At 37.4% G+C, this 22783-nt stretch overlaps 1 protein-coding gene across 12 annotated transcripts in view; it reads right to left on the bottom strand.

Annotated features, from left to right (window-relative positions):
• The window catches only part of ABI1 (abl interactor 1), a 124296-nt gene that overhangs the window by 9232 nt on the left and 92281 nt on the right, over nucleotides 1–22783 (bottom strand). For 4 of the 12 annotated variants that reach the window (XM_066387259.1, XM_066387265.1, XM_066387253.1 and 1 more), the window contains 6 exons: nucleotides 14120–14134; nucleotides 13301–13401; nucleotides 12277–12417; nucleotides 8040–8140; nucleotides 6848–6928; nucleotides 2514–2690 (listed from right to left, as the gene is read on the bottom strand). In XM_066387259.1, coding sequence (XP_066243356.1) covers nucleotides 2514–2690; nucleotides 6848–6928; nucleotides 8040–8140; nucleotides 12277–12417; nucleotides 13301–13401; nucleotides 14120–14134 — 616 coding nt within the window. The remainder of the gene's footprint in view (nucleotides 1–2513; nucleotides 2691–6847; nucleotides 6929–8039; nucleotides 8141–12276; nucleotides 12418–13300; nucleotides 13402–14119; nucleotides 14135–22783) is intronic. The other 8 variants (XM_066387255.1, XM_066387258.1, XM_066387261.1 and 5 more) reach the window with 5 other exon arrangements.

Genomic DNA, 22783 nt, shown 5'->3' with positions numbered 1-22783 from the left:
CCATGCTGGTTAGTACATAATGAAAAAGCTTCACTGTGAAGATAATTTTTACCACCATTTAGACAAAAGAGGAAATATGCACATCAAAACACTAAAAACATTTACAACACCAACAGTAACTCAGATTGAAGGATAATTTTACAACACGTAATAATATATTTAAAATTTGATGCTAAATGTTTTACAATATCCAAAAGACAGACATTTAGTAATGAAAATGTCTTGTCTCTAAATAATCCACCAAAGTAATGTTAAAAAAAAAAAAAACCACTATACAATGAATTAGGTAGGTGAAGAGTCACCAAAAACCCTATTTGCAGAGGAAATTAAATGTCCAAGCGAGAAAAAGAAAGAAAAAATGAACATAAAGATAGGATCTAAAAAACAGTCTAGTACGAAAAAAATTCATAAAACTAGTGAGCCTAATAATAAGATAATCTGGAATATTCAGACCCTAGCTAGCTACCTTTCACAACCAAAGGAGACAAGAAAAAATGTGAGGTAAAATTCTAATTGGTAAAGTGTCTTAGTAGTTTGGAAGAAAATTTTAGTTGAGGAAAAAGAATTGTATAAATTTTAGGATTATCTGTGAATTTGGACATTTCTGCTAATGCGGTTTTCTATTCTTTGGAGGTTTTTTGTTTGTTTTGCTATAACACAATCTTTAACTTGAAAATTAAAAAAAAAACAAAAACAAGTAACTTCCCACAGCTCTACTTTAAAATATATACATATGTTCAGAACATAAAAACAACTTAAACCAACTTCCAATGTAAACATGGAGTGTTCAGTGTTTTTTAGTTTTAATACTTTTTTTAATTTTGAAATTACAATTGACATATAATATTAGTTTTAGGTTTACAACCCCGTAATTACATATTTATATAACTTTTAAGAAGTAATTACCCTGATAAATTTAGTACTCACCTGGCACCATACAGTTATTAAAATATTACTGGCCCTAGGCCCTGGCTGGTTGGCTCAGTGGTAGAGCACTGGCCTGGCGTATGGATGTCCCGGGTTTGATTCTCCGCCAGGGCACACAGGAGAAGCAACCATCTGCTTCTCCACCCTTTCCTCTCTCCTTCCTCTCTGTCTCTCTCTCTTTCCCCTCCTGCAGCCAAGGCTCCACTGGAGCAAAGTTGGCCTGGGCACTGAGGATGACTCCATGGCCTCACCTCAGGTGCTAGAATGGCTCCGGTGTAACAGAACAACACCCCAGATGGGCAGAGCATTGCTCCCTAGTGGGCTTGCTGGGTAAATCCCAGTCAGCTACATGCAGGAGTCTGTTTCTGTTTCTCTGCCTCCCCACTTCTCACTTAAGGGGACAGTGGCTCAATGGATAAAGCATCAGCCCAGTCTATGAATGATTCCTGGTCAGGGCACACACATTTGCTTCTCCCTCCCTCTCCCCATTCTCACCCTCTTCCTCTTCCACAGCCAGTGACTCAATTGGTTCAAGTATGGCTGGGTGCTGAGGACAGCTCATTAGAGTGCATTAGCCTCAGGCACTAAAAATAGCTCAATAGAGCATCAGCTCCAGCCCCAGATGGGGTGGCCAGGTAGATAGCAGTTGGGGCGCATGTGGTAGTATGCCCTCCTCTCACCTAAAAAAATAAAAATAAAAAATATTGACTATATTCCCTATGCTGTACTTTACATGACTATTCTGTAACTATCAATTTTATTCAGTGTTCTTTTAAGCCAACTAATAAAACTTCTTGCTCTAGAAGTAGCTACAAAAGCTATGTGGGAAAAGCATGTTTCAGACTAGTCCTCGAGATCACCATCCAAGCCAGTAACAGATTCTGGATGATAGGCTCATTTCAGATCTCTTTATCTGCTTTTCCTTTTTGGAGTAAGCATCTTGATATGAAAAGTGAAATGAATGACTGCCATAGCAATTCAAATTTCCTGACACTACATGGTCCAAACTATTTTCTAATCTTATCAGCTTTTAAACACTGATGCAGTTAGTGTTAAGATGTGCAATTGAGGTGAACAAGAAGAAATCAAAAGAAAATCCTCCCCACTGTTGTAATTATTCAGAGACAGAATAAGTAATATCACAAATGTTTTAATGGTTTTGAACTCATTTCAGTATAAGTTAACAAACTTAAAAGTGATAGCCAGCAATTTTACGTTATTTTAAATGAAAACATCAGTGTTTTAAATTTTACTGTTATTGAACAGCCTCTAATATGCTGATAAAAATAAATTCAGTTTAATTAATTTCAGTGTTTCTCTTCTCTAGTTCTGTTTACAGTAATAAAAATATCATATTAAAGCATCAGTTTAATTTCAGTATAGAAGTACACTAAGCCTGAATTATTTAAGAAGTGATAAGCAATTATTTTTAAAATGGTATGATTCAAGAAACAACTTCTAAAGCAAAAATAAGAATGAAATAACATGGTTTCAATTGTTGTCTATCACTGGCAAAAATAAGTTTCAAATAATTTCCTTCAAGAGGAGCTCCACTGGTGTTGTACGCCTGCAAAGCACAAGCTTACTTGAATTCTGAGAATAAAGTGGACCTCCATTAACATGAGGCTGAGCAGAAAACTGAGCAGTCACAGAGGGAGTTCGTCTGTATCCACCAGAAGATGTCGAGGAAGTGGTAGAGTTGTGTCGAGAAATCTGCCTGGTCATTGTGCCATACTGGGAACCAGGAGCTGAGCCCGGGGCCGCTGAAAAGCATTAGTTAAAGGCAACCAACAAAGAATTTGAGCACCGAATATCACCTCCAACAGCAGAACAAAGAGAGGAGGACTCTCAGTAAGAAGTATATATTTTTTAAAGCCCACAGAACAAAATAAAGAGAAAAGTAAAGGTAAAATGCAAATAGCTCTATCTCTGAAGTTACAAACACGAAAAAACTGATACCTTGGAAAGCTGCAAAAGTAAATAAAATTCTTAAGCCTTTTAGTTCAGCATAATCCTAAGTATTTTGCTAATATTACGTATAAATTTTTTCCTATCATTTCAGAACACAGTTTTTATATGTAAATTGTATCTCTCCAACAAAGCAAGTACCAAAAGACAGTCTGAAGTGGAAAGCATCAGTTTAAATGTGAATGTATTAATATCTGGCTTGCAAACTTCTTCCTTTTCCAACACCAAATCTTCAGAAGCTCAGTATAAGAATCTATCCAGTCAAGCATAATTTAAACAGTCAAGTATATTTTCCACATATTGTACTATATTTATGTGAACGTTTATTGTATTAGCAGTTATTAATACATACTACAGTAGAATCATCTTTGAGAGTACAACTTCTAGTTTCAAAGCTCTTATATATAATGTCAAATTTTTTGTGTATCTCCAATAACATTTCCCATCACTTAAATTTCTATAACTGTCAAAACTAGAAAAAAATTTAGATTCTGATAAATATGGACATTTTCAGGCAAGTTTGTGTAGAAAATTCATTTTCTTCCTCCATACTTGGAGGATTTCCCCCCATACTATGTATATACCCAAAGCAATCTTTTAAAAAAAAACTATCATGCATATCATACACTGACTGAAGTATTCATAATACTTAAAGCTTTATTCAAAGTCATCTTTATCAACATTTCACAAGTTTAATACTTAAAAAGGTTAATAAAGTTCAAAGCCTCTAAAGTTAACTATACTTTCCAATGGTTACTTTGGGATTAATATTATCATCTTTGCCCAACCAAAACATCTAACCATGACTCAATAAAAAGACAGCATCCTAGTTTATTTTCATTCAGTTGTTTAATATAACTTCCCCTAGAGGTCATAAAAGTTATTAGATAAAGCATACAGCAGAGGTTGTTCATTCAAAGAAGTACTAATATTTAACATTTTGGAGCTCCCAAGCCATAGGCAGTCACTAATTATTTGAATCATCCACACACTCATTTTCTAAATAGAAACACATTTTTAAACTAATAGTCTACTGAGAAGTTTTCATGAGTAACTTCAGACAGCTAGGCTTTCTAGATAGAAAGCTAAGAAGTAATTATATAACCATTTTTAACAGAAATCTCTCAAATAATTTTTATATTCCTCTGACTTGTATAAAAAGTGTATGAAATCCAAATTATTTTTCTTGGTGATTTAAAATAAAAAAACCAATGGTCCTCGTTCAGTGGTAGAGCGTCAACCCAGCATGTGGATGTCCTGGGTTTGATTCCCGGCCAAGGCACACAGAAGAAGCGCCCATCTGCTTTTCCACCCCTCCCCCTCTTCTTTTCTCTCTCATTTCCCCTCCTGCAGCTAAGGCTCCACTGGAGCAAAGTTGGCCCGGGTGCTGAGGATGGCTTCATGGCCTCTGCCTCAGCTGCTAAAAATGGCTCTGGTTGCAACGAAGCAACGTCCCAGATGGACAGAGCATCGCCCTCTAGTGTGTTTGCCAGGTGGATCCCGGTAGGGCGCATGTGGGAGTCTGTCTCTCTGCCTCCCTGCTTCTCACTTCACAAAAATATAAATTAATTAATTAATAAATAAATAACCAACCAATCATTTGGCAGTTCCAAACTAAGCCTATTTTAGAATTTATTTTAATATTTTATTATAAAATAAACCATAATACCAGAGTATATAATTGATACATGTAACATATATATAAATTATACATATACATATATGTGTGTGCATGGATATATGCTAATATATAACTGTATGTAATGATTATAACTTATGTATATAAATATAGATAATTTTTAAAAAATAAGATAAGCTAAATACCTGCTCCAAGAAATAGAATATTACCAGTATCATTGAAGCTTCCTGTATGCCTCCTTCTGGATCACAAACCCCAAAAGGTATGTGTTAAACATTTTCTTTCGTTACTATATATAGCTTTATAAAAATCACATATATATAATCTTAATGCAGAGATTTTATAAATTTATAAATATTTATAATAATGATTATGTATTCTGTTGACTTGTGCTTTTCCTTTAGTATTATTTATTTTTTAAGATTCACCCATGTTGATAAGTATATCAGTAGATCATTCATTTTTATTGCTACAGTTACATGGAAACATGCCACAAATTTATCCACTCTATTAGACATTTCGGTTACCTCCAGAGTTTTGCTATTATCAATACTACTACTATAAATGAACATTCCTAAATATGGTTCTTGAGTTTCTCTAGAACAGTGGTTCTCAAACTTCAGCTCTGATCAGAATTGCACCTTGAGAGCAATTCAACAGATTGCCAAGCTCCATTTCTCAGAGGTCTCTAACTGAGTAAGTCTAGAATGAGACCTGAGAATTCTAACTAATTCCCCCACAATGACGATGTTATTGTTTTGAGGGTCACACTCCAAAAGTCACCACTCTAGGACACTGGGTTTTAAACTTTGTGGTTTTAGGGTTCAGTTTATTGGAGAACCTCAATGGAACAATAAATGTTTCAATGGAAACAAATGTTTCTCCCTTCCTCTCTCTCTCTAAAATCAATCAACAAAAATTTTTTTTTAATTAGAGAACCTCAAAAGTATTTTGTTGAGGTAGATTATAATAATAGGTAATAGAATTTAAAACTGACTGTATCTTTAAAGCACATGAATGCATAAATATGCATTCCATTAGCTAACAAAGCATTGACTTTATCATATGTCATATAGCCTCCGGAAAATTCCACGATACCAGAATGAGAACAGGAAAGGCAAAAAAATTTATGACTATAGTTCTGACCTCAAAAACTCCATGAAAAGATCTTGGCAACTCCCAGAAGTCCCATAACCATATTTTGAGAATCAGTATTCTAGGGTAAATATCTAGATATCAAATTAATAAGTCTATGGTAAAAATCTATTCAACTTGACTATAACAAATTACTTTCCAAAGTTAGTGTATACTTATAAACACTGACCAGCAATTACTTTCCCGTTACTACTGCACATCCTCATCAACATTTGAAACTAGGAGACTTTTTCATTTTTTACTGTCTGGTGAATAAAATCTAATTTGTCATTGTGATTTTTTATTTTCTTTTTCCAGATTACCAATTAGGTTGAGGGAATTTTTTTTTCACACAGACTTTCTGTCAACAATTTTTATTATTAGGAACTTTTTATTACCTCCTTTTGACCCTTTTCCTTTGAGTACAAGTAAAAGTGTTTAGAAAAGATGTTGCTAGACAGCTTCATTTCACAATAATTAAACCCCACTTTCCTTATTTGAAATACCTCATTATCATTTATATGTAAATTATTGATATCATGTATTTTTAGTCTGAATAGTTTTATATGGAGTCTGTATTTAGAATTGCTTAATATACTCAATCCAGTCACCCTCCCTTGAAAACAATTTAAATGCATTTTACTGAAGAAAAAAAAATGTTCCATGGCATTGTCAGATGCCTTAAGTACTGCGTACTGCTGTTTTTCAAATCGTGACCAACAGGAGAGCCTCAAGCACCCCACACCACACACCGTTTTCTTTCCCAGTTTCCTACCCCTGACCCCAACCTACACTCCAATATTTTGACTGTTGTATATACCAGGGAGTTCCAAATCAAGTTTCGTTTTTTAAAAAGATTACATTACTAATTTTTAAAAAATGTTTGAACAATCACTGCTATAATTTTTCCTAGAAAAATCTAAACAAATACAAATCACATTAAATTGGTTATAAACTAAGCATAGAAACATTTCATATTATAAAGTCACTTTAGATTCGTTTTCTGTGTAACTTCAGAGGCCTTTCACCAGAAGAAATTAGTGTAAATTAGATTTAACACTTTAACCTTTGTATTACCACTTACAACCTAGTAACTATAAAAACTAGCAGTCTAACAGAGGAGTTTACTATAAATTATGCAAAGTAAGGTAAATCACTCCAATGGTTATGTAGTCTCACCTATCACAGTGTTCACTGGGAGAAGTGGTGGAGGAGGTGGTGCTGGTGGAGCTCCAGAAGGAGGAGGGACAGAAATGTTTTCTAATAAAATAGTTTATAATTCAGGTCAGAGTGCAAGAAAGAGAACTAAACATTCTGAAACAGTAAGAAAGTACAATGTTTTGGAAAGAAGAAAAAGAGAGAGAGAGACACGCATATGTAAAGCATGTTCAAATAAATAAGAATTTTACTAGGTAGAGAGGTCATTGAGATTATACCTGCATTAACTATAAAATGCCTGTTTTTATAAGTAGGTTTTTCTTTTTTTCAACATCCCTGAGCAGCTAATAAATTTCCCCTAACAGTACTAATTATCCTTCTTACTTTTAAAATGCATTATTTTTAACCTTACAAAGTTTTCATCTCATTTATTAAAACTCAAGGGACTAATTTAATGCTCTGCAATAACTTCATAAGTTTTCATATAATCTAAAAAGTAAAAGAACTTTTCCTTTTTAAATTCCATTTTATATTCATGGTATTTTACTGAAATAAGTACTGAATATCATACATAAATATAGTCAAGTCACAGAACAAACAAACACAAGCTGTGATACTAGCCTATAGAGCAGCGGTTCTCAACCTGTGGGTCGCGACCCTGGCGGGGGTCGAACGACCAAAACACAGGGGTCGCCTAAAGCCATCGGAAATACATATTTTATTGTATAATAAATATGTATTTTCCCTGTGTTTTGGTCGTTCGACCCCCACCGGGGTCGCGACCCACAGGTTGAGAACCGCTGCTATAGGGCAACATCAAAACTCACTGATACATAATTCACACCACAGACACTAATCCTTGGTTGGAGTATCAGCAATATTGGTTTGCTCTTAAAATAATAAACAATCATTCTTGACTATGCCTAAAGCAAATATTTCTAAAGCAAATGGTCAAAAGTTATTTAATAAATAAATAAGTTACTCAATATGCTTCATACTTAAGAAGAAATAGCTGGTAAAAAATAAAAAGGAAAAAAACCTTCAAGACTGAAAACCAACCTAAAAATGTTTTTGAATTTGTTGTTAGCATTTATGTTATAGCAACAACCACATAAATTTAATAAATAATTTGATCTAACAGCTAAATTATCAAGCTTCCAAAATCAAGCTCATTAATACTACCACATATTAACTAGATTAGTAAGTAATATACCTGGTCCAATGGTGGGTGGTGAAGGCGTAGGCACGGCAATGGGAATGCCAATACTGCTGCTGCCACTGTTTTCTCGACTTCCACTTCCACCACTACTTCCACTGCAAAGAAATAAAACAATGCGGAAAAAAGCAATCCTAGTAATTTATCCAAAAAAATTATAATTCAAAGGCACAAACAACTCTTTTTTACTGTTTATATATTTATTTATACATTAAATATATAAAGAAATTTATTTACTAATATATATATATATATATATATATATATATATACACACAAAGAAATTTTAAAATCTGTTCAATACAAATTTTAATCCTAATTCTTAAAGTGGTTCTTGTGTTTCACTCTATTCAATCTATTGGAAATCAATCTAATCTTAACAGTACTCTGAACTATCAGAGGAGATCATCCTACTGAGAAATGAATGACCAATAAAATCTTATAGTACAATGAGTAAACTGAAGTTTATTTAAAACCTGCTATGAACAGCAAGGAATGAGGCAGACATGAACCATGAGCTCCCAGTCAAGAATGAAAAAATAGACATTAAAAAAAAACAACAGTGTAATGGATGCCACCAAAGAAAATGTACAAGATTCTACGGAAATTAACTAAAAGTTTAACCAATTTTAGTCTAGAATTAGTATAAAAACCTCTACTCATCAAAGAATGGTGATAAAACAGAAAATGTCCTCCAAAATGAGCAAAACAAAAAACTGAAAAGGCAGTAGTCAAGAAAGGTCCAGTGTGAAGCATTGCAGAATAGTCATTATTGTTCAACTTGAACCAATTCCATACTGTTGGAATTCCTATGGATTTACTATCCCTATTGGAATAAGAATTCACACTATATAGTTGTTTTCAACAAGTACTGTGTGCATGTACACATATGCAAATGTTCCTATGTGCATGTGTAGCCTGGGCTCCATGTTCTATTTTTAATACATGTGTAGGCCCAGAAAAAAATCAAAACAAAGACTTGCATTGCTTATTTAAAAGAGTTTTTCTCCAAAGTGATCATTCTATAATTACATAATCACATGTTAATGAAAGAAAAACAAAGATGTTTATGTTACAAAAATAGCTTCGATGTGAAGGCCTCCCTTAATTTCTTGAAGCCAGGTGATCAATATTCTTTGTGCCACCGATGCATCACACACATGAATATTTCTGCATTATCATCCTCTTCCACAATGATTGGCTTTTTTTCTAACATGGGAGTTGGGAAACCACAGCACATAAGTCCAATCTGACTCAATTTGATTTTTTATGACCTGTGAGCTAAGAACGTTTTTTACATCTTTACGTACTTAAAAAAAAATCAAAAGAGGAATATTTTATTATGACACATTAAAATTACATGAAAGTCAAATTGAACTACCATTTATAAAATATTACTGGAGCACAGGCTCACTTGATCATTTACATATTGTCCATGGCTGCATTCATTCTATGATGAGGAGCTGAGTAATTGCAACAGAGACCACATGGCCCACAAATCCTTAAAATATTGACAATCTGGCCCTTTATAAAAGGTGATTGATCACTGTTCTAACAGAATGGGCTCCTAAAAAAAAATAACTCTATCTTTGGTATACCCCTAAGTATCTAATAAAGTAATTCTTTTTTTAATGTTTAATTTACTGATTTTAGAGATAGAAAGGAAAAGAGCAAGAGAGAGACAGGAACATCAATCTATTCCTGTATGTGCCTTGGCTGTGGATCAAACCAGCAACCACTGTGCTTCAGGACAATGCTCTAAGTCTAACCAACCGAACTATCCGGCCAGCGCTATGAAGTAACTCTTAATAACTAGTTGTTCAATAAGATTAAATAATAAAGAAATTCAATAGTATAATAATTTAAAAACAAACATAAAAAAGAACAATTTGGTCCTAAGTGTACTTAACCTGATAAAGTAACTGCAGATATCAACATAAGAATTTACTGCCCTGGCCAGTTGGCTCAGTGGTAGAGTGTCAGCCTGGCGTGCAGGAGTCCAAGGTTTTATCCTGGCCAGGACACACAGGAGAAGCGCCCATCTGCCTCTCCACCCCTCCCCCTTTCCTTCCTCCCTGTCTCTCTCTTCCCCTCCCGCAGCCAAGGCTCCACTGGAGCAAAGTTGGCCCAGGCCGCTGGGGATGGCTCTGTGGCCTCTGCCTCAGGCACTAGAGTGGCTCTGGTTACAACAGAGCGATGCCCTGGATGGGCAGAGCATCGCCCCCTGGTGGGCATGCCAGGTGGATCCCGGTCGGGTGCATGCAGGAGTCTGACTGCCTCCCTGTTTCCAACTTCAGAAAAATACAAAAAAAAAAAAAAAAAAGAATTTACTAACAGCAGCAATAACAAGTGCCAATTACATAGCAACTAAGGGCCTGTTAATTATTTAGTTGAAAGTCAAAATCATTCTGCTAAGCTGTATCTCTTATAAACCAACCCAAAATTCAAGACAAGGAGAGGTTCTTGCCCAAGTTATTATATGAGAGAGAAAACTGAAAAATAAAAACAAATTAAGTTATACAATAAATTTGTCTGGCTTTATAAAAATGCCCAAATGGAGTGTTGACTCTTTGGGAGAAAAGGTAGAGGTAATAATTGGGACAGGGTCTGACCAGGTGGTGGTGCAGTGAATAGAGTGTGGGACTGGGACGCAGAGGACCCAGGTTCAAACCCCGAGGTCACCAGCTTGAGTGTGGGATTATAGACATGACCACACGGTTGCTGGCTTGAAGCCCAAGGTCACTGGCTTGAGCAAGGGGTCACTTGCTCTGCTGGAGCCCGCCGTCCCCCCTTCAAGGCACATATGAGAAAGCAATCAATGAACTAAGGAACCACAACGAAGAATTGATGTTTCTCATCTCTCTCCTTTCCTGTCTATCTGTCCCTATCTGTACCTCTCTCTGTCTCTAACTCTGTGTCTATGTCAAAATAATAATAATAACAACAACAACTAAGAAAAGGCCTGAGGGGAACTTCTGGGTTGCTAGTAATGATCCATTTTCTGACCTGGGTGACAGTTACATGAGTGTGTTTAATTTGTATTAATCCATTAAGTTATATATTTAATAACATGTATACTTCTCTAAATGTGTTATATCCCTGCCTGGTTTGCTCAGTGGATAGAGCCCCGGCCCAGATATGGACATCCGAGGTTCAATTCCCAGTCAGAGCATACAAGAGAAGTGACCATCTGCTTCTTTCCTCCTTCCTCTCCCCCTCTCCCTCTTCTCCTCCTGCAGCCAGTGGCTCAACTGGTTTGAGCATCTGTCCCAGGTGCTGAGACTAGCCCAGTTGGTCCCAGCATCAGCCTCAGGTGCTAAAAATAGCTTAACTGAATCGAGTATCAGCCCCAGAAAGGGGTTGCTGGGTGGATCCTGGTCGGGGCACAGGCGGGAGTCTGTCTCACTATCTCCCCCACTCTCACTTTGAAAATAAATAAATGTATGTATGTATGTATGTTATGCCCCAAAACCAAGTTTTTAAAAATCCAATCGGTCGCTGATTTCTAGAATGCTTAAAAGAATTTATACATAACATATTCTAGGGTATTCTTCTTCAGATCTAAGCCAGGTCTTTCTTCCAAACTCTTACAGTTTAAATCATGTTGTATAATTTCTGATATTTAACCTTTTATCCAAAAATATTTCAGAGTGGTTACCTTGATCTTTTTAAAGACTGTTTTAAAAAATTCTTTAGCCTAGATCCAAATATCTCTGTCAAAAGGAAGACATAGCCTGACTAAGCGGTGGCACAGTGGATAGAGCGTTGTACTGGGATACTGAGGACCCAGGTTCAAGACCCCGAGGTCGCCAGCTTGAGCATGGGCTCATCTGGTTTCAGCAAGGCTCACCAGCTTAAGCCCAACGTTGGTGGCTTGAGCAAGGGGTCACTCAGTCTGCTGTAGCCCTCAGTCAAGGCACATATGAGAAAGCAATCAATGAACAACTAAGGTGCCGCAATGAAGAACTGAAACTTCTCATCTCTCTTCTTTCCTGTCTGTCTGTCCCTATCTGTCCCTCTCTGTCACAAAATAAAGGGAAGATATAGTAGCAATCTATTTATATATGTATTTAAAAATCTAAAAAACAGAAGTTATAACAGATTTACATGAACATATATAATATTATTACCTCAACTTTTATACTCTGTGTTAAATTATAGTACTTGACTCAGCAACTACAGAACAATCAATACCCCACTCTCAAATGTTCAAAGGCCCAGCCTGAAGGGTTACCTGTGTGTCCTCGGCCTCTGATTCAAAGAAGCTGTCCTTCCTGGGCTATGCTGACTTCCAAGCCTAGCAGGGCTTGTCATATAGTCATTAGGAACTGTTGGGGGTTTAACAGGTTCCAGAGTTTTGTAAGGAGTATTTCGTCTAAAGAAACGTTAGAGAAAGGAATAATGAAAAAGAAAAGGCAAAAAGATATTTCTCCCTTTCCCCAAATTTGTGATTGTCCCTTTGTAACCAGGTAGAACCCAAGTTTTTTTTTAAAGTTTTTAATAAAGTTTAAAATTTTTTTAAATTAGAGTATATAAATTTTGTCACTTTGTGCAAAAACTAAAATTTGTTATCTTTTCTTGGAAAACCATAGGAAAGGTAATTTAAAAGTTCTAACTTTATTTCTAAAAATAATGGTTATAATATTTGAAATGCTCAGAAATATCATACTTTGAAATACACATTATTCCCAATTCAATAATCCAAGTAGCTGTCCTTGTACATTATGAAAGCTAAACATCTCATCTGCAATTCATTCCTACCTCAATATAAAAATACATGGACAATGGACAAGTATAGTACATTCTGATCCTAGATATAATGTCATTAATTTCCAATAGTTTTTAACTTTTATATTTAATAAATTCATATACATTTTTGGTAGGGGCAAGAGGTTTATAGAATAAAAATAAAAGCAGGCCCTGGCAGGGTGGCTCAGTGGATCAAGTGTTATCCTAGCACACCGAGGTTGGGAGTTCAAGCCCCAGTCAGGGCACTAAGAAGAAGCAATCAATGAGTACACAATAAAATGGAACAACTAAGTAAACAACAAGCTGATACTTCCTCCCACCCTCCTCCCTTCCCCCCTCTATCACAAATCAATGGAAAAATTCAAAAAAAGAAAAAGGAAATAATGAAAATGATTTTGTAAAAGGTAGTGAGTATCACATTGAGATGGTCCCATAGCAAGGATCCGTACACAGAATCATTTTTTCCTTTAGCAAATGAATTTCCTTGTAAAATGTAGCTGAGTTCTTACCCCAGCGTCCCTCGGCCTGACATGGGAGGACTGGGCGGTTTCTGAGTAGGAGGATTTGTTCTCGACAGTGTGCCAGTTCTTGCGGGCTGATTATTTCCATGCTAAAATGTAGAAAGAATGCGTTTATTTTTATATCAAATTGTTCTCTTGGTGTTTGATACCATGTATTATTATTTTTTAATATCAGAATGTGAAGTAAGGATTCCCAGACAGTTTTAACAACAGACTTTGTTTCTACAATTTAAAAAGTCAAAAAACCACTTGCACTTGGCTTTTCCTATTATTCATACCAATGTATGGCAAAATACAGATAAAATTATTGAATTTTATGTTATTTTATTGGTAAATATGTTCACTGAGATAAAACTTATCTGCATTCAAACACCAAGTTTTCCAAATTTTGAAACATGTGCACAACTGAAAATAAACTACAGATCCCAGTGTCAATTTGCTAAAATATTCATCTGAAAAAAAATCATCTTTCTCCTAACAACTGAGCAACAAAGTCATATATGATGTCTGGGAAACCTAACTCTAAGTCAATAAAAGCAAGGCAACTATCAAAAAATAAGCAAAGCAATATATGTTAGCAAAATTAATGTTCCTATATAAATGCAGATGTCAATATATCTTTGATATATTAACACATCCAAGTTAAATGTAGCTGATTTGTACTGAGTTTGAGTATATTTAATCTACATAAATCCTATGGGGAAAAAGCAGACAGACAGAGGAAGAGTTTTCAAATTTTAGTGGCTCTGCAGCCTCTATCAATATAGAGGTAAAACTGTGGATCAAATGATAAGTAGTATCTCTTACCTTGGCTTTTAGCCACTTTACGTTGGCAAAAAAAGGGGGGAAAAAGTAGAAATTAATTCTATATGTTATACCTAATAGGACAGGTTTACATTTACAGTTATTGAATTCATGTTAATGAGTTTTTGCCCAGCCATTATTTCAAATATTTTGTAATTTAAAAAAAAGAAAAGAAGAAAGAAAAGATCCATAAGCAGTAAGGAAATGTTCCCATGTATCACATACTTTTCGATAGAATATATTCAAAAGGGAACTGCCACTTATATTTCTGTTGATATCAGACAGGCCCGATAATATCTTAATTTCATCTTTTATCCTATAGAACTAATTCAACTGAATCACGGATGATAAACAAACTTTGATTTTAAAACAAATACCATAACAAATGATATGTAAAGCTGGAATACATCAGTGTACAAGACCTAAGATTGGATAATAAACACCTGAGTATAAGTATTCATTATCTGAACAGTAATATAGTATTTTTAAAAGTGGTAAACTGCAAATAATTAAATTCAAAATAACAGGTTGCTTCAAATTCAGAAAATAACCTAACACCTCAATATTTTAAAAACAAAACCACTATGCATAGTAATAGCTTAGGCAGATTTTAACTACAGAATAAACAGAGTCTGGAAACCCTCATTTGTAACTTATGAATCCAAATCTGAGCACACCAACACTTACAGAAAGTTATAGGTTTAGTTCTAAGTTTTCTTCTGAAACTGCTTAGCCCAAATTCAAAACTGAAAAGCAGCTGCTTTGATCGTAAAGGCTACTCTTATGAAATATGACTAGTGTATATATAATAACATGTACATATGAAATAATATAAACATACAAGTACATATTTGAGTAATATGAAAAGTGTTCAGTACTAAAGCATCACTACTCGTACTATGCCACTTAAGAAAAAACATTGTCAGGTTATAGAATCTAACTTTTTATAGATGTTTTGGGTTTCAAGTTCTTTCCCTATGCACTGTTCTAAATATATAGCTATCATTTTTCAGGTGATCGGAAAGACATTAAGGACATCAATCAAAGGAGGAATGTACTTTGTCTTAGATATATCATTTTTAGAAACTGCCAGAAGTTTGGTATTCTTTAATGTCTGCTTAGAATAAGATTGCTTGTTTTTATCTAGAAACAATGTTGGAATTCTGACAAGCCACTATATTTCATGCCTGGATTTAGAAATTAAATACCATTTTTTATCCTTGGAAATAAGATATACTAAAAATAATTAAGCCAGCAATTTTTTTTTTAGCTGATTGATTTTAGAGAGAGAAAAGCATCAATGTGTTGTTCCACGCATTCACACATTCACCAGCTGATTGCTGTATGTGCTCTGACTGGGAATCAAACCTGCAGCCCCAGTGTACTGGGACAACACTCCAACCACCTGAGCCAACCCACCAGGACACCAGCAATGATCTTTACAAAAAATCAGAAAAATGGGAAATAAAGCAGCAATGAGACTATTAGGAAAAAAACAATCGTGTTTGCATTTGTATAACACAAACAAAATATGGAGAAATACGCCATATTACAGCTTCTAACATACACTATTCTGACAGACCAACCTCCCTCCTACACCAGTCAAAATACATTTTAAAGCTTCTGATCAAGATGGTAGTGCAGGTAAATGCAGTACTCGAATCTTCCCACAATCACATCAAAATTAAAACTAAACTACAGTACAGCCATCATTTGGAATTGCCTAAAATCTAGCTAAATGGAAGCCACATTGAGATTGGTAGGAAACACGAAACAGGTTGGCCCCATATCCACGTGTGGCAGTTAAAAATTAGAAGGGGATACCTTAGCTGTGGAGGAGGGAGGGGTCCCAGCCCCACACCAGGCCTCTGTCCCAAGGTTCCTGTGCCAGGAAGAGAAGTCCCCATGACTTCTTACTGTAAAAACCAGCTGGAATTGAGGCTGAGGGAAATGGAGGGCTACTGGAATCCCAGGCAGCTCCTGTTAAAGGGCCCCTACGTGGACTTACTGGAACTTACAACCCTCTGAGCTCCAGCACTGGGGCTTGAAAGGCACCAGGGACTTCAAGGGAGGAAGTGAACTCTCAGGCATCAGGGTAAGAGCTTGGGTGGGGTTGCAACTTTCTTCCAGACAAAAGTACTAGCAGAAACTATTTATTGTTCCTTTGCTGAACCCTCCCCTCCCTCATCCCCAAGAGCCATCAGGTAGGTACCATATCTGAGTCTCCATCAACCTGGCTAACAACTATGCCATGCCCTGGTGATTCCTTGAGACCTCCGATCCATCTAACTTGCCAGCCAACCCACGCTGTTTCCAGAGGCATTTCCATACAAATGGCCTATCTTGGCTCATGCTTCAGACTTTCCTAAAATCCCTCAAAAAAGCAGCATCTGGCCTTAGCATGACCTGTACCAAGCCCCACATTAACAGCAGCTGGCCTTTGTTCACACTTGGGCACTGTCAAGCCCAACACAAGTAGAGCCATCTGCAGATTGATTTGTATCTCATGCCGGGTGTTTCTGGGTAGAACACAGGCTGCAACTGACCTTGGCCTGTACCTCCTAGGAGGCCCCAAAGCCAACACACTCAGTAGACAGCTTCAGACATGTCAAAGCACCATGGAACCATCTCCACAAGCAACACATTCAAGGGGCAGACTCAGCAGGCACCAGAGCCCCACTGAAGTAAGTCCTGCTCTATGGGGTGGGCCCTGCACAGCTGATCCTCCATGGTGGTTGGGGGTTGCAGCCAGTATTTCCTCCCATTGATATGCCAACAGTAATCAAGGCTCAACTACAACAGGAGGGTATACAGAGCCCACACCAAGGATACACCCAGCTAGTTGAATGGGGAGGCTACACTACTGGACCCGACAGAACACTTACTACACTATAGCGCTCTACTAAGACAGGAAAACAGAGCAGTTCTACCTAATACACAAGAACAAACAAAGAGGCAACCAAAATAAGACAAAAAAACATCCCAAATGAAAGAACAGAAATAAACTCCAAACAAAAACTAAAAAAAATGGAGACAAGCAATCCACTAGATGCAGAGTTCAAAACAATGATTATAAGACTGGTCAATGAGCCTTGCCTGTGATGGCGCAGTGGATAGAGCACTAGCCTGGAATGCTGGGCTTGCCAGGCTTGCCAGGTCAAGGCACATACTACAAGCAACCAATGAACAGCTAGAGTGAAGCAACTACTTCTCATCCCCACTCCCTATAAAATCAGTAAATAAAGTCTTTTTTAAAAAAAAAGGATGGTCAATGAACTTAAGGGAAGAGTAGGTGAACTTAGAACTTCAACAGCATAAAAAAGGACAGAGAATGATCAAGTGGGATTTATTCTGGGGAGGCAAGGCTGGTACAATATTTACAAATCTATCAATGTTATTCATCACATAAACAAAAAGAAGGAGAAAAACCACATGATAATTTCAATAGATGCAGAAAAAGCATTTGATAAAATCCAGCACCCATTCATGATCAAAACTCTCAGCAAAGTGGGAATACAGGGAACATACCTCAACATGATAAAAGCCATCTATGACAAACCCACAGCCAACATCATACTCAATGGGCAAAAATTAAAAGCAATCCCCTTAAGATCAGGAACAAGGCAGGGGTGCCCCCTTTCACCACTCTTATTCAACATAGTCCTGGAAGTTCTAGCCACAGCAATCAGACAAGAAGAAGAAATAAAAGGCATTCAAGTTGGAAAAGAAGAAGTAAAGCTATCATTATTTGCAGATGATATGATATTGTATATAGAAAATCCTAAAGTCTCAGTCGAAAAACTACTGGACATGATATGATGGTAACAGGGAGTGGGGTGGAGGGGTGGGGAGGGGGCGAGGAAAGAGAGGGAGGGGGTGGGAGGAGGGTAGGGGCACAAAGAAAACCAGATAGAAGGTGATGGAGGACGATTTGACTTTGAGTGAGGGGTATGCAGCATAATCAAAGGTCAAAATAATCTGGAGATGTTTTCTCGGAACATATGTACCCTGATTTATCAATGTCACTGCATTAAAATTAATAAAAATAAGATTAAAACAAACAAACAAACAAAAGGACAGGAAAACCATTTTAAAAATCAATCAGAAATGATGGCTACACTAACTGAAATGAATAATAATTTAAAGGGAATCAACAGTTGAGTAGAATCAAAACAGCAATTTGGAATATAAGGAAACAAAAATCAATTGAACAAAACAGCAAAAAGATGAAAAGAATATAAAAAATTAAAGGATAGTTTAAGGAGTGCCTGGGACAACTTTTGGCATACCGACATTCGGATTATATGGTACCAGAGAAGAGAGAGAGCAAGAAATTAAAAACCTATTTCAGCCCTGGCCAGTTGGCTCAGCGGTAGAGCGTCGGCCTAGCGTGCGGGGGACCCGGGTTCGATTCCCGGCCAGGGCACACAGGAGAAGCGCCCATTTGCTTCTCCACCCCTACCCCTCCTTCCTCTCTGTCTCTCTCTTCCCCTCCCGCAGCCAAGGCTCCATTGGAGCAAAGATGGCCCGGGCGCTGGGGATGGCTCCTTGGCCTCTGCCCCAGGCGCTAGAGTGGCTCTGGTCTCGGCAGAGCGAAGCCCCGGAGGGGCAGAGCATCGCCCCCTGCTAGGCAGAGCGTTGCCCCTGGTGGGCGTGCCGGGTGGATCCAGGTCGGGCGCATGCGGGAGTCTGTCTGACTGTCTCTCCCTGTTTCCAGCTTCAGAAAAATACCAAAAAAAAAAACCTATTTCAACTAATAATGACAGAAACCTTCCCTAACCTGGAGAAGAAAATAGACATACAAGTCCAGGAAGCACAGAGTCTCAAACAAGATGAACCTAAAGAGGCCCACACCAAGACACATCATAATTTAAATACAAAAGGTTAAAGACAGAGAATCTTTTTTTTTTTTTTTTTTGCTCCTTGCAGGAGAGACAGGCAAGCAGACAGACAGACAGACATAAAAGGAGAGAGATGAGAAACAGCAGCTTGTAGTTGTGGCACTTTAGTTTGTTCATTGATTGTTTCTATACATGCCCTGACGGAGTGACCCCTTGCTCAAGTCAGCAACCTTGGGCTCAAGCCAGTGACCATGAGATCATGTTGATGATTCCACGCTCAAGCCAATGACCCATGCTTAGCCTGGTGAGCCCATACTCAAGCTGGATGAGCCCACATACAAGCTGATGACCTTAGGGTTTCAAACCAGGGACCTCAGCATCCCAGGTCAACACTATCCCAACGTGCCTCCACTGGTCCAGCTAAAGACAGAGAATCTTAAAAGCAGCAAGAGAAAAGCAGTTACAGCTAGTGCTTAACTTACGACCACGATTGGTTCCAACAGACCGGTCGTAACACAATTTGGTCGTAAGTTGAGTAGGCTGTATGTACAGTACTGTGAAATGATGTTATAAAAATCTTTAAGTCATATTTTATCATAATTTTCTTTCACTATTGTTATATATCATAATTTTCTTTGTTCATTTTATGCCATTTATTATATCTACACCATTTTGTTTCTTATTTTTACATTCGTCAGGTTTAAATAAAACACTGCATTACTAGTACAACTGGTTTAATATTTCCAAAGACTATTTCCTCTTGGTAGACATCTTGGGAGGGATTTGATGAAAAATATCCAAGACACAAAACACAAATTGCTGTACTGAGTCTGGGATAACAGTTAAAATGGTGCAGGCGGAGATGGTAGTGCTGCCGGAAGCTGGTCCGCACTGTCGTACACCCAGCTGGGCAACACTTGCGCTGCCAGACGCGGAGCAGTTGTGGCTACTGACTGCGGTTATAAAGTCGAATAGTCATAAGTTGCATAGGTCGTAAGTCGATCAATATTTGTAGTTATCTACAAGGAAGTTCCCGTAAGGCTGTCAGCTGATTTCTCAATAGAAACTTTGAAGGCCAGAAGGGATTGGCAAGAAATATTCAAAGCGATGAAAAGCAAGGACTTACAACCAAGATTATTCAACCCAGCAAGGCGCTATCATTTAAAACTGAAGGAGAAATAAGGAGCTTACCAGACAAGAAAATGCTAAAGGAGTTCATCAAGACCAAATCAGTATTACAGGGGGTCCTCAGGTTACAACAGTCTCAACATACAATGTTTCAAGTTTGTGACACTCCCATAAAAACTCAAAATAATTGAGACGTGAGTGTTTCAGCTTACACTGTCAGCATCATACTATGGACTACATAGGTGAACTAGTTTGGTTGCATGTGGTGGAAGAATACTCAGTACAGTGTACGGTACAGTATATTTATGTCCTTTTCCTGTGGCTTGTGTTTTTATGTTCTAGATTATGATTTTACAACTGTGTTAGGATAGGTAAGTGACTTAGGCCACAGTGTGTTTCGAATTACACCAAAATTCAGATTACATCACTGTCATAGCAACAGAACTGTGTCCTAACTCGATGAACCCCTGTATATGAAATTGTTAAAGGATCTTCTTTAAAAGGACGAGGAGGAATAGGAAGAAGAGAAAAAGAAAAGGGAGGAGAAGGAGGGAGAAGGAAGGAAAGAAGGAAGGGGAGAAGGAAGGGGAGGAGGAGAAAGAGGAGGAAGAAGAAAAGGGGAGGAGAGGGAGGAGAGAGAGGGGAAGGAAAAGGGGGAGGAGGAAGAAGGGGGAGAAAGATAAAAAATATGAACTAAATGGCAATAAATACGTATCTACCAAAAATTGAATCTAAAAGTCAAAATAAATGAACAAAGAGAACAGAAACAGACTCATAGATACAGATAACATTTTGACGGTTGCCAGATGGGAGGGGGTTTAGGGCGATGGGTGAGAAAAATGAAGGGATTAAGAAGTACAGATTGGTAATTACAGAATAGTCATGGGAATGTAAAGTACAATATAGGGCAGGAGTCGGGAACCTATGGCTCGCAAGCCAGATGTGGCTCTTTTGATGGCTGCATCTGGCTCGCAAATTTTTAATAAAAAAATAATAATGTTAAAAATATAAAACATTCTCATGTATTACAATCCATTCATTTCCTACCGCTCACGTTCATGGTTGCAGGTGGCTGGAGCCAATCACAGCTGTCCTCCAGGACAACACCAAATTTTTATTGGACAATGCATAATGTACAGGGGTCGTTGTATGGCTCTCATGGAATTACATTTTAAAATATGTGGTGTTCATGACTCTCTCAGCCAAAAAGTTTCCCGACCCCTGATATAGGGAATACAGTCAATAATATTCTAGCCTGACAAAGCTAGAATAGTGGACACAGCGGACACAGTGGACACAGCGTCGGCCTGGGACACAGAGGACCCAGGTCTGAAACCCCGAGGTCACCAGCTTGAGCAAGTGCTCATCCGGTTTGAGTGTGGGCTCACCAGGTTGAGCGTAGGGTCACTGGCTTGAGCGTGGGATCATAGACATGATGCCATGGTCGCTGGTTCAAGCCCAAAGGTCACTGGCTTGAGCAAAGGGTCGCTTGCCCTGCTATAAACCCCCCATACCCTTGTCAAGGCACATATAAGAAAGCAATCAATGAAACAACTAAGGTGCCACAACGAAGAATTGATACTTCTCATCTCTCTCCCTTCCTGTCAATATGTTCCTATCTGTCCCTCTTTGACTCTCTGTCTCTGTCAAAAAATAAATAAATAAATAAAATAATATTCTAGTATCTATGTATGGTATCAGATGAGTACAAAATTTATTGGCCTGATTGCTTAGTAAGTTATATAATACAGTGGTCCCCAACCTTTTTTCGGCCACGGACCGGTTTAATGTCAGAAAATATTTTCACAGACCGGCCTTTAGGGTGGGACGGATAAATGTATCATGTAACCGAGACAAGCGTCAAGAGTGAGTCTTAGATGGATGTAACAGAGGGAATCTGGTCATTTTTTAAAAATAAAACATCATTCAGACTTAAATATAAATAAAATGGAAATAATGTAAGTTATTTATTCTTTCTCTGTGGACCGGTACCAAATGGCCCATGGACTGGTACTGGTCCGCAGCCTAGGGGTTGGAGACCACTGATATAATATATAGTAAAGTATATAATATACAGTTAAAACTAATATAATGTTGTATGTTAACTGCAATTGAAAAAATTCTTAAAATACACTTTAAAACAGCCTATATAACAACATGAATGTACTTAATGCTACAGAACTGTTCATTTAAAATGATTAAATATTAAATTTTACATGGTTATATTTTACCACAATTTTTAAAGTTAAAAAATAAAAAAAACAAGTCTAATATCCATACAAAAAATAGATTGCCGCCTGACCAGGCGGTGGCGCAGTGGATAGAGCATCGGACTGGGATGCGGAAGGACCCAGGTTCAAGACCCCAAGGTCTCCAGCTTGAGCACGGGCTCATATGGTTTGAGCAAAAGTTCACCAGCTTGGACCCAAGGTTGCTGGCTCAAGTAAGGGGTTACTCGGTCTGCTGAAGGCCCGCGGTCAAGGCACATATGAGAAAGCAATCAATGAACAACTAAGGTGTCGCAATGCGCAATGAAAAACTAATGATTGATGCTTCTCATCTCTCCGTTCCTGTCTCTCTATCCCTCTCTCTGTCTCTGTAAAAACAAAAAAAAAATTAAAAAGAAAAAAAAAGAGAAGAAAAAAAAAAGTAGATTGTCAAAACTAACATCTGTATACTTTTCAGTATATATCATGCT

The sequence above is a fragment of the Saccopteryx leptura genome, chromosome 5, assembly GCF_036850995.1.
Source record: "Saccopteryx leptura isolate mSacLep1 chromosome 5, mSacLep1_pri_phased_curated, whole genome shotgun sequence".
NCBI lineage: Eukaryota > Metazoa > Chordata > Mammalia > Chiroptera > Emballonuridae > Saccopteryx > Saccopteryx leptura.
The sequence above is the reverse complement of the archived record's forward strand: the minus strand, read 5'-3'. Positions and strand labels throughout refer to the sequence as shown.